Genomic DNA, 13371 nt, shown 5'->3' on the forward strand with positions numbered 1-13371 from the left:
TCTACGCTTATGCTTATGGCGGACTGAGCACCGGATTTGTGGCATTTGGACCTGACGGTGCAGTGATCCAGTATACTCCGGCAGTATCGTGAGTGCGGCAGTGCCGACATTTCTCCTTCTCCATGTGTTCGATAACCCATTGTTTTATCCTACGAGGGGGCTGTTCCCATTCCGATATAACCTTATGCTCAGGGTAAACCAGAAGGGTTGTCAACATACTGTGGTGTACTGGCAGTGACCCTATTGATTTTAATGTAGTCAACTAGTTACTATGTTTGGTCCATTTCCTGCATGTATAGTTTATTTTTATTTTTTTAATGAAAACAACAAAAAATGCGCAATATGCATAAAATCTACATTATTTACAACTTGTGTAGTTGTTCAGAACATCTACTATCAGAGATCACATCACCTGTGACCAGATGTAATAGCTTTATATTCTATAACTTCATCTGATCAAATATATGCAATAGGTTATAAAAACAATAGATGGCAGCACCTGACCACAAGTATCTGGCAAAAGTGTTATGTTAAATGCATTAAAGGTAAGTTAGTTACGTAATATAGTAAATTGATTTCACTGGTATTATAGTTTTAAGGGGCTTAATAAAAAATAAAACATGCAAATATGCCAGTTTTTGTGCAAGCTTTAAATAGCTACAATACAAAAATCTAATGCCTGATAGATTTATCTGGTCAATATCTTATTCAGAGGGCATCTAACACACACACACACACACACACACACATATATATATATATATATATATATATATATATATATATTTATTTATTTTTTTAATCTCTTTATTAGTAAATGAAGTGGCTGGATATTCTTAATTATAAGATGCTATTTATATAAAACACCAAATTCATATGTGAACAAAAGTGTGTTTACTTTCATTTTGTTCAGTAATTTCATATCCTGTCACTTGTACCTACACAAATGTTAAAAAGAACCTGTCATTACTTTTGTGCCATACAATCAATAACTCTGTTATAATCAAACATTAGTACTGTTAGGCTGTGTATGTTCACACCTTGCAGCTAATTTGCAGTACCGCCGCTAATTACTGCATGCTTTTTTGCCACGAATGACCGAATGTTGCTGAATTTTTAACAACAGGCCTCCTAGTTGGCAGAAAAGATGCCTGCATTGCAGCACGCTTCTTAAAAATATAACCTGTCAGCTGGGACCTAACTATAAGGCCTACAGAGGTAGCAGTTGCACCAGGGCCCCAATGCTCCACTGCCACATGAGATGACACCAGTATAATATATTGCACATTGTAGATGGGGATTCCTGGTACAGATTTTTCACAGGGACCTAGGAGCCTCAAGTTACTCCTCTAGTCAGGAAGCCCAAAAAATTGTAGTTAAAACTGTTGCCAATATCTTTACAAAGTGAGTTTTCTATTCAGATTAAAGGGGTACTCCATCCCTAGACATCTTATCCCTTATCCAAAGGATAGGGGATAAGATGTCTGATCGCGGGGGTCCTGCTGCTGTGGACCCCCGCAATATAACATGCAGTACCCACTTGTTACTTCTCCAGAAGCGCTGGAGGGTCTGGCTCCCGCCTCCCGACCATGGGGACGGAAGATCGTAACGTCACGACTCCTCCTCCGTGTGCCGTCATGCCCCCTCCCATAGACTAGCATTCAGGGGCGGGGTGTGACATCACACGGGGGCGGAGTCGTGATGTCACGATTTTCCGTCCCCGTGGTCAGGAGCCAGACCCTCCAACGCTTCCGGAGCAGTAACAGGTGGGTGCTGCATGCTATATTGCGGGGGTCCCCAGCGGCAGGTCCCCCGTGATCAAACATCTTATCCCCTATCCTTTGGATAAGATGTCTAGGGGTGGAGTACCCCTTTAAACAATGTATCTGCTGAAGTCAGACTCATACACAGGGAGAGTAAAAAAAAAAGATGCCCACAAGAGCTTATAATCTACAATGTAAAAGTGAGTAAGACAGTAGATGAGGGTGTGCCGCTGCAGGGACCTTGAGCAATCCGCTATGGTCTGTGGGCATCCCTGACTGTCCTTGTGATCCACAGATGTGCTGGGTCCTCCGCATATAGAGACCCTCTTTGGAGCTACTCTATGCTCTGGCTGAATTTTGGAATGATTACTCTCCTCTATAAAATAGTTGTTGTTTTTTTATATCAAACCACACAACCCCATTTAGTCTGTACCCTTTGTAATGTGTAACATCCAGTGCTATATACTAGACCATAAAAAAAAGTTCCATCATTTTAATTCAATGATTTGTTTTCTTTTCTACAGAAATTCTTTGACAACAATATTGAATTAAGAAACCTCAACATATCTGACCCCATTTTTACAGAAAACTATAAGAAATCACAGGTGGAATTAATTTATGCGATTAATGATAAACCACCTTGGTATTTGTGTATACTACTGGCATTTCAGGTTGGTATAAACTTTTTTATTTGCAGAAAAAAATTACACAAAAAATGAAAGAAAAAAAGGTTTAGAAAAATACAACTTGTTTCAATAATAAAAAAGTGATGCTTATTTATCTTAGTCCCCCACAGCTCCCCTTGCAGCTTCTTCCGCCCCCCATTTTCTCTATGCTACTGCCTGCTCCAGGACTGCTCAGATAATGATTGTCTAAGACACTACTGCAGCCAGTGATTGGCTGAATTGGAAAGTCCTGAAAGTCTTGGAGCCAGGCAGAAGCCACGAGAAGTGGAGGACCAGAAGTCATGGTAATGTAAGCTGCAGGGACAGAGGTAGGTAAGTATCACTGTTTATTTTTACACTATGCCTAGCACAAATAAAAATAGTTTTTAGACTGGAACACTCCTATAAAAACCCCATTCATATGTACCCTCAAAAATCTGCAGATAATCCACTTTAAAATTTGCATGTAACATATTCAGATTGTACCTGTTGTTGGTGGGTACGGTCTAAAACTCCCAAGTAGATTTTTCAAAAATCAGCTTCAGAAGGTTTGCCAGATAACAAAAAGTTTGATTCTGAGCTAATAAGTTTGAAGTAAAGCTTGAATTAGCAATTATTTTTAAACGGCCTAAGCCCCTTAAAGGGGTACTCCGCTGCTAGTCAGGATTGGCATCTTGAAAAAAAAAAAAAAAAAGAAGTGGCTTTTGTACTTCTGATAATTCAAATACTTTTTTGGGATGATCAGGTTGTAATGGCCTGGTAGCAGTAACAGGGTGGTGATAGAAATAGCTGCATCAGCGGCAGGACAGTGTAAAACAAAGTATAGGATAGGGTCTCTGTCCTCATGTAGGCCACATAGTAGTAAGGAGAAAGCAGTGGTCCACCAAAACATGATGTAAAAACATATGCAGTAAATCACATTTTATTACTTTTCTATATTGTTCTATATTGCTGACAGTAATGCTTATTCCTTTAACATTGCACATACCCTGCATGTTTAGTTTCTAATAAATTGTAGTGATGAGCGGCAGGGGCCACATTTGAATTTGCAATACTTCGTTAATATATGGATGAATATTTGTCCTATGTTGGCGAAATTCACATATTCCCTATGTTCTTTTTTGTTTTTTTTTCCATGCAAAAATTCGTAATGAATTTCGCATAGTGCACATGTGCAATTATATCTCACCTAAAAGAACAGAGGGACCAGTGTCCAGTCTGGAAGTGCCAATATTTGCATAAATATTTGCATACATTTGCATTAAAAACTATTCGTAATTACTAATATATATCACAATATTCTAAATATTCACGATTTCTCGAAGTGCCGATATTCGCGGTAAAAATTCTCGTTTCGAATCTTCATACTTAACACTAATGAATTGCACATGAACGTGCTAGCACATTAGGTTGAGTTTTAAAGCTACTGTAGAACAGACATTAAAATTAACACAGGATGCAGTAACACTGCAATGAGTCATTCCAAGTCACAAAAGCTTTTGTCTCTTCTGGTTATTGTAACATTTGCATGATTAAATATGTGAGCAAGGACGCAACAACACAAGTACAAGTTCAACAGCTACTGCAAGCTTTATTTACTATGGACTTTATCATTTATTTCTCCCAGTCCATTTGACTCTTGTACTCATAGTAATGGTGCATGTTAATGTAAAAACTAATAATCCCACTGTGTGTACTATAGAAGCTTTGTCTCATGGCCTGTTTTTATAGAGAATGCAATACTGCCAAGAAAAAGATTTCAAAACAAATAAATACAGTTGTTTTTTTAGAAAAATGACCCCCTACATAAATATTACAAAATAGTCTTTACGCAGCCTTTGCCTGAATAAAGATTAAAGGGGTAGTGGACAAGGCAAAATAAATCCAATTTCAGTGCTTCTTCCAAATGTGGAATTTTTATTCATTAAAGCACTTATGATGTGCATACCTTCCATGTGTGTGCATACATAAGGAGAGGTGAATAAGAATTGTGGACTGTACTGAAGTATCTTCTGCTGCATCCCAGATGGAGGGAAGATGGAACAATTTAAGGCAAACTTAGGGAATTCTGAGGCTTGTGGTACTTTGTTAGTTATATGGGTCACTATAACAATGAACAGAGGGGCTTCCACACAGACTCCTTAAAGGGGTACTTAAATGGCCAGCATTCGAATGTAAATGTTCCGAACGCTGTTTTTGCGCTGCTGGGGTCAGCCACGCCCCCTCAATGCAAGTCTATGGGAGTTGCATTGAAGGGACGTGGCCGTGACATCACGAGGGGCATGGCCAACCACCGGAACACTAAACACCGAATGCTGGCAAGTGGAATACCCCTTTAAACTCTAGTATAGTATCTGTAGTTTCCCTGGGGCACTCACTTTGTAGGTGTCCTGGCTGATGGTATTTGGGTGCCCGTGGTGGTAATGTGCAAAATAAGCAGCCAGGCACAAATGTAACTTGCAAACAACTTACATATAATTTTTTCACAAGTACTGCAATTCCCATTGGGGAGGTGCAGATCTGAAGAATCAGGACTTGGAATACAGACTCAACTAGGCTTGGTATCCAACTTCTGTCCTAGTGTAGAGTGCAGAGCCCCACACTGGAGTTGACCTCACCACCTACTGGTCCATGATGGACAGGCACTCTCCCCCTAACCCCTTTTCCTTCTGCTCTCTGATTTGGAATGGATGAGAAGAAGAATAAACTGACATTGCCCCAAATTTTCCTGCACCACTTTCCCTCAGCAACCCCTCAGCAGAGTTTGCTCTAGACTGCCTCTCTTTACCGAGAGGAGGAAAGAGTTCAGATTCAGAACAGGATCTCTAGAGAGGCTGGATCAGAGCTCCTCCCTTCTGGAAGATTCCTAGCTGTGAGTGTGTAGGATAAACCCTTAACCAGCCTTACCTGGCACATTACAGTTAAAATGGCATAATAGTATAAGCATTATACCAACAGTACAGATCCGTATAAAACAGTTTAAATATCACAGGCACATCTGGAATGAGGCAAATAACAGATGACACATGCTTTGCAGAGATTCCAGTGAGACTCAATACAATTGCTTTCTTTTCTTTAACACTTTTAGTTCTACCATCCGTCTGTTCACCCACCAAACTAACAGCATTGAACAGATCTATGATGTGTTCATTCAGGGAATCAGACCCTCAGTCTGGGGTGAAATTGATGAATTCTGTGTTTAGTTTTAATTAAACATTTCTTGAGTCGATACAGGAAATTTAATCTGAATTACCGATCTTTCAAAGGCTGTATTGTGTCTCCCCAATGTTTCATTATAAATAACAAGTTAGATAAAAAACACACTGCACTAGTGGATTTTAATGCTTTTTAAAATAAATGTCCACACATTATCCCTTTTTTGAAGGCAGTTGCCTACTGGTGAATACATGCACATAAAGCTATTTAAAGAAGCAATTCAAAAGAAGTGAAGTAGCTGTGGCAATACTGATCTGTTAATAGATCTGGAGAAGTTGTCTGCTGTCTTAGACTGACCATGCCTACATGGCCTCTGAGCCATCCAAAGATTTTTAGCATATGCCAATTTCTATAGACCATTTATTCCCAGTTTTTCCTCCCTGACTGTCCGATATCAGACTTAACAAACAAACAAAAAAAAAAAAGGGATGGATTCCAAGAAATAGACCATGTGGACTCAGTGTGGCTTCTTACAGTTAGACTGTTTGCTGCTGTTCCAGTTCACCATCACCATCTATGTACTGTAACAACAAGAATACCCTTTATTAGGGTGGCAACACTGATATTGTAAAGGGGGCAGTGTCTTTTTGCTTTTAAAATATCAGTGTTGCCACGGATATAACCCTCAGACTTTAGCCGTGGCCATTACGACATAAGTGGACAGCAAATGCTGATACGTTGGTCATGCCCTTTTTATTTCATGTCATTTTAACTAAGCACAATAAAAGTTACGTTTTATTAGAGGCTATTTGGCATATTTATGCCTTTTTGGTTTACCCCTCTATATTCTATCAGATCATGGATGCAGTTCACATCTAAATTCTGGAGGACTCTTTGTTTTCCTCTTAAACCACACACATGTAAACAAGATAAAAGAATATTACCTATGGTAGTATGCTTCCTTACAGCATGAAAATTGGATACATGTCCAACCATGGGCAGAGTTTACCTACAACAATCACTCCAGAGAATCTACTGGCACGTCTCCTATCTACATTGTATTGTTTATGTTCTTCATCCACGTATTCTGCAGCCTATACCAGTATCCTCCTAGGGCCATGTTGCTAACTCCCTTTTTTAAAGACTTGCTGCACATCTGAAGTGTGGATGTCTTCAAGAAATATTTCCATAAAGACAGCCTGTTACAAGTTTGCGTCCCAGTTTCTTAAACTGTCTGAAGCAGAATAACCCAGTTTCCTACAAACTCCAGCAGCCTCCTTCCCTCTGGATCCCAAACTCTTTGCATATTTTTCTTCCAAAGCCTCTAATCCTTAACATATATTCCAAGTCTTCCTATTCCTCAACATCAGTTTCTGTAGGAGCACACTCTAAATATGAGGTTAAAAATATCCGCGATTGCAAGAGTGCACTGGCCTGGACTGTTGCAGCTAGTGTTTTCACTCGGTTACTTTTTTAAGTGTACTGTAACGCATTTTTCTGCCCTCATAAGTGCATACCACATGCGTACGTCTATGTAGTGCACTATTTTGTAACTGTTAATCCGTCAAATAGTAAAATAATACTGTTATTCAAAATAACATGCAGATTACCGGCATCTCTTTTAGAATCACTGCCGCAGACAGAGCTTGGAGGTGGCATCAGTATGAGGAGACCATAAAGTGTCTGAATGACAGCGTGGAGGGGTTGGCAGCATGATGAGACCATATAGTGGCTGAATGACACAGCGTGGAGGTTTTGGCAGCATGAGGAGACCATATAGTGGCTGAATGACACAGCGTGGAGGTGTTAGCAGCATGAGGAGACCAAATAGTGGCTGAATGACACAGCGTGGAGGTGTTGGCAGCATGAGGAGACCATAAAGTGGCTGAATGACACAGCTTGTATGAGGCTGAAACATAAGGAGACCTTATAGTGGCTGAATGACACAGCATGGAGGTTTTGGCAGCATCAGGAGACCATATAGTGGCTGAATGACACAGCGTGGAGGTGTTAGCAGCATGAGGAGACCATATAGTGGCTGAATGACAAAGCGTGGAGGTTTTGGCAGCATGAGGAGATCATATAATGGCTGAATGACACAGCCTGGAGGTGTTGGCAGCATCAGGAAACAATGCAGTGGCTGAATGACACAGCGTGGAGGTGTTGGCAGCATGAGGAGACCATATAGTGGCTGAATGACACAGCTTGGATGAGGCTGAAGCATGAGGAGACCATATATTGGCTGAATGACACAGCGTGGAGGTTTTGGTAGCATGAAGGGACCATATAGTGGCTGAATGACACAGCGATGAGGGTTTGGCAGTATGAGGAGACTGTATAGTGGCTGAATGACACAGCGTGGAGGTGTTGGCAGCATGAGGAGACCATATAGTGGCTGGATGACACAGCTTGGATGAAGCTAAAGCCTGAGGAGACCATATAGTGGCTGAATGACACAGCATGGAGGTGTTTGCAGCATGAGGAGACCATATAGTGGCTGAATGACACAGCTTGGAGGTGTTGGCAGCATGAAGAGACCATATAGCGGCTGAATGACACAGCGTGGAGGTGTTGACAGCAGGAGGAGACCAAATAGTGGCTGAATGACACAGCGTGGAGGTGTTGGCAGCATGAGGAGACCATAAAGTGGCTGAATGACACAGCTTGTATGAGGCTGAAACATAAGGAGACCTTATAGTGGCTGAATGACACAGCATGGAGGTTTTGGCAGCATCAGGAGACCATATAGTGGCTGAATGACACAGCGTGGAGGTGTTAGCAGCATGAGGAGACCATATAGTGGCTGAATGACAAAGCGTGGAGGTTTTGGCAGCATGAGGAGATCATATAATGGCTGAATGACACAGCCTGGAGGTGTTGGCAGCATCAGGAAACAATGCAGTGGCTGAATGACACAGCGTGGAGGTGTTGGCAGCATGAGGAGACCATATAGTGGCTGAATGACACAGCTTGGATGAGGCTGAAGAATGAGGAGACCATATATTGGCTGAATGACACAGCGTGGAGGTTTTGGTAGCATGAAGGGACCATATAGTGGCTGAATGACACAGCGATGAGGGTTTGGCAGTATGAGGAGACTGTATAGTGGCTGAATGACACAGCGTGGAGGTGTTGGCAGCATGAGGAGACCATATAGTGGCTGGATGACACAGCTTGGATGAAGCTAAAGCCTGAGGAGACCATATAGTGGCTGAATGACACAGCATGGAGGTGTTTGCAGCATGAGGAGACCATATAGTGGCTGAATGACACAGCTTGGAGGTGTTGGCAGCATGAAGAGACCATATAGCGGCTGAATGACACAGCGTGGAGGTGTTGGCAGCATGAGGAGACCATATAGTGGCTGGATGACACAGCTTGGATGAAGCTAAAGCCTGAGGAGACCATATAGTGGCTAAATGACACAGCATGGAGGTGTTCGCAGCATGAGGAGACCATATAGTGGCTGAATGACACAGCATGGAGGTTTTGGCAGAATGAGGAGACAATATAGTGGCTGAATGACAAAGTTTGGATGAGGCAGAAGTATGAGGAGACCATATAGTGGCTGCTTGACACAGTGTGGCAGTGTTTGCAGCATGAGGAGACCATATAGTGGCTGGATGAAACAGCCTGGAGGTGTTGGCAGCATGAGGAGAACATGTAAAGGCTAAAAGACACAGCGTTGAGGTGTTAGCAGCATGAGGAGACCATATAGTGGCTGAATGACACAGTGTGGAGGTTTGTGCAGCATAAGGAGACAATATAGTGGCTGAATGACACAGCCTGGAGGTGTTGGCAGCATGAGGAAACCATGTAAAGGCTAAACGACACAGCGTGGAGATGTTGGCAGCATGAGGAGACCATATATTGGCTGCTTGACACAGTGTGGCAGTGTTCACAGCATGAGGAGACCATATAGTGGCAGAATGACACAACCTGGAGGTTAGTGCAGCATAAGGAGACAATATAGTGGCTGAATGACACAGCTTGGATGAGGCTGAAGCATGAGGAGACCATATAGTGACTAAATGACACAGCGTGGAGGTTTTGGTAGCATGAGGGGACCATATAGTGGCTGAATGACACAGCGATGAGGGTTTGGCAGCATGAAGAGACCGCATAGTGGCTGAATGACACAGCGTGGAGGTGTTAACAGCATCGGGAAACCATGTAGTGGCTGAATGACACAACGTGGAGGTGTTGGCAGCATGAGGAGACCATATAGTGGCTGAATGACACAGCGTGGAGTATTTGGCAGCATGAGGAGACCATATAGTGGCTGAATGACACAACGTGGAGGTGTTGGCAGCATGAGGAGACCATATAGTGGCTGGATGACACAGCTTGGATGAGTCTGAAGCCTGAGGAGACCATATAGAGGCTGAATGACAAAGCTTGGATGAGGCTGAAGGATGAGGAGACCATATAGTGGCTGCTTGACACAGTGTGGCAGTGTTCGCAGCATTAGGAGACCATATAGTGGCTGAATGACACAGCTTGGAGGTGTTGGCAACATGAGGAGACCATATAGTGGCTGAATGACACAGTGTGGAGGTGTTGGCTGCATGAGGAGACCATATAGTGGCTGGATGACACAGCTTGGATGAGGCTGAAGCATTAGAAGACCATATAGTGGCTGAATGACACAGCGTGGAGGTGTTGAAAGCATGAGGAGACCGTATAGTGGCTGAATGACACAGCGTGGAGGTGTTGGCAGCATGAGGAGACCATATAGTGGCTGAATGAAATAGCGTGGAGGTGTTGGCAGCATGAGGAGACCATATAGTGGCTGAATGACACACTGTGGAGTATTTGGCAGCATGAGGAAACCACATAGTGGCTGAATGACACAGCGTGGACGTGTTGGCAGCATGACGAGACCATATAGTGGCTGGATGACACAGCTTGGATGAGGCTGAAGCCTAAGGAGACCATATAGTGGCTAAATGACACAGCATGGAGGTGTTCACAGCATGAGGAGACCATATAGTGGCTGAATGACACAGCGTGGAGATGTTGGCAGCATGAGGAGACCATATAGTGACTGAATGACACAGCATGGAGGTTTTGGCAGCATGAGGAGACCATATAGAGGATTAATGACAAAACTTGGATGAGGCTGAAGGATGAGGAGACCATATAGTGGCTGCTTGACACAGTGTGGCAGTGTTCACAGCATTAGGAGACCATATAGTGGCTGAATGACTCAGTGTGGAGGTGTTGACAGCATGAGGAGACCATATTGTGGCTGAATGACACAGCTTGGAGATGTTGGCAGCATTTGGAGACCATATAGTGGCTGAATGACACAGCATGGAGGTTTTGGCAGCATGAGGAGACCATATAGAGGCTGAATGACAAAGTTTGGATGAGGCTGAAGGATGAGGAAACCATATAGTGGCTGCTTGACACCGTGAGGCAGTGTTGGCAGCATGAGGAGACCATATAGTGGCTGAATGACAAAGTTTGGAGATGTTGGTAGCATGTGGAGACCATATAGTTGCTGAATGACACAGCGTGGAGGTGTTGCCAGCATGTGGAGACCATATAGTGGCTGAATGACACAGCTTGGATGAGGCTGAAACATGAGGAGACCATATGGTGGCTGAATGACACAGCGATGAGGGTTTGGCAGCATGTGGAGACAGTATAGTGGCTGAATGACACAGCGTGGAGGTGTTGGCAGCATGAGGAGACCGTATAGTGGCCCAATGACACAGCATGGAGGTGTTGGCAGCATGAGGAGACCATAAAGCGGCTGAATGACACAGCGTGGAGGTTTTGGCAGCATAAGGAGACCATATAGCGGCTGAATGACACAACATGGAGGTGTTAGCAGCATGAGGAGACCATATAGTAGCTGGATGACACAGCTTGGATGAAGCTGAAGCCTGAGGAGACCATATAGTGGCTGAATGACACAGCGTGTAGGTTTTGGTAGCATGAGGGGACCCTATAGTGGCTGAATGACACAGCAATGAGGGTTTGGCAGCATGAGGAGACCATATTGTGGCGGAATGACACAGCGTGGAGATGTTGGCAGCATGAGGAGATCATATAGTTGCTGAATGACACAGCCTGGAGGTGTTGGCAGCATGAGGAGACCATGTAATGGCTAAATGACACAGCGTTGAGGTGTTGGCAGCATGAGGAGACCATATAGTTGCTGAATGACACAGCGTGGAGGTGTTGGCAGCATGAGGAGACCATATAGTGTCTGCTTGACACAGTGTGGCAGTGTTCACAGCATGAGGAGACCATATAGTGGCAGAATGACACAGTCTGGAGGTGTTGGCAGCATGAGGAGACCATGTAATGGCTAAATGACACAGCGTTGAGGTGTTGGTAGCATGAGGAGACCATATAGTAGCTGAATGACACAGAGTGGAGGTGTTGGCAGCATGAGGAGACCATATAGTGGCTGCTTGACACAATGTGGCAGTGTTCACAGCATGAGAAGACCATATAGTGGCAGAATGACACAGCCTGGAGGTGTTGACAGCATGAGGAGACCATATAGTGGCTAAATGACAGAGCGTGGAGATGTTGGCAGCATGAGGAGACCATATGGTGGCTGAATGACACAGCGTGGAGGTGTGTGCAGCATAAGGAGACAATATAGTGGCTGAATGACACAGCGTGGAGGTTTTGGTAGCATGAAGGGACCATATAGTGGCTGAATGACACAGGGTTGAGGGTTTGACAGCATGAGGGGACCATATAGTGGCTGAATGACACAACGTGGAGGTGTTGGCTGCATGAGGAGACCATATAGTGGCTGAATGACACAACGTGGAGGTGTTGGCTGCATGAGGAGACCATATAGTGGCTGAATGACACAGCGTGGAGTATTTGGCAGCATGAGGAGACCATATAGTGGCTGAATGACACAACGTGGAGGTGATGGCAGCATGAGGAGACCATATAGTGGCTGGATGACACAGCTTGGATGAGGCTGAAGCCTGAGGAGACCATATAGAGGCTGAATGACAAAGCTTGGATGAGGCTGAAGGATGAGGAGACCATATAGTGGCAGCTTGACACAGTGTGGCAGTGTTCGCAGCATTAGGAGACCATATAGTGGCTGAATGACAAAGTTTGAAGATGTTGGCAGCATGTGGAGACCATATAGTTGCTGAATGACACAGCGTGGAGGTGTTGGCAGCATGCGGAGACCATATAGTGGCTGAATGACACAGCTTGGATGAGGCTGAAACATGAGGAGACCATATAGTGGCTGAATTACACAGCGATGAGGGTTTGGCAGCATGTGGAGACAGTATAGTATCTGAATGACACAGCGTGGATGTGTTGGCAGCATGAGGAGACCGTATAGTGGCTCAATGACACAGCGTGGAGGTGTTGGCAGCATGAGGAGACCATAAAGCGGCTGAATGACAAAGCGTGGAGGTTTTGGCAGCATGAGGAGACCATATAGCGGCTGAATGACACAGCATGGAGGTGTTAGCAGCATGAGGAGACCATATAGTAGCTGAATGACACAGCTTGGATGAAGCTGAAGCCTGAGGAGACCATATAGTGGCTGAATGACACAGCGTGGAGGTTTTGGTAGCATGAGGGGACCCTATAGTGGCTGAATGACACAGCGATGAGGGTTTGGCAGCATGAGGAGACCATACTAATTCTGAATGACACAGCGTGGAGGTGTTGGCAGCATGAGGAGACCATATAGTGGCTGAATGACACAGCGTGGAGGTTTTGGCAGCATGAGAAGACCATATAGTGGCTGAATGACACAGCGTGGAGGTTTTGGCAGCATGAGG

General features: G+C 44.1%; 1 protein-coding gene across 1 annotated transcript in view; it reads left to right on the plus strand.

Moving 5' to 3' along the window:
* Window positions 1-13371, plus strand: part of LOC130369295 (solute carrier family 23 member 2-like) — a 346990-nt gene that overhangs the window by 19488 nt on the left and 314131 nt on the right. Inside the window, exon 2 of the mRNA XM_056574378.1 lies at window positions 2288-2434. Within this exon, the coding sequence (XP_056430353.1) occupies window positions 2288-2434 (147 nt within the window). The remainder of the gene's footprint in view (window positions 1-2287; window positions 2435-13371) is intronic.

The sequence above is a fragment of the Hyla sarda genome, chromosome 4 (genome assembly GCF_029499605.1).
Source record: "Hyla sarda isolate aHylSar1 chromosome 4, aHylSar1.hap1, whole genome shotgun sequence".
Classification (NCBI taxonomy): Eukaryota; Metazoa; Chordata; class Amphibia; order Anura; family Hylidae; genus Hyla; species Hyla sarda.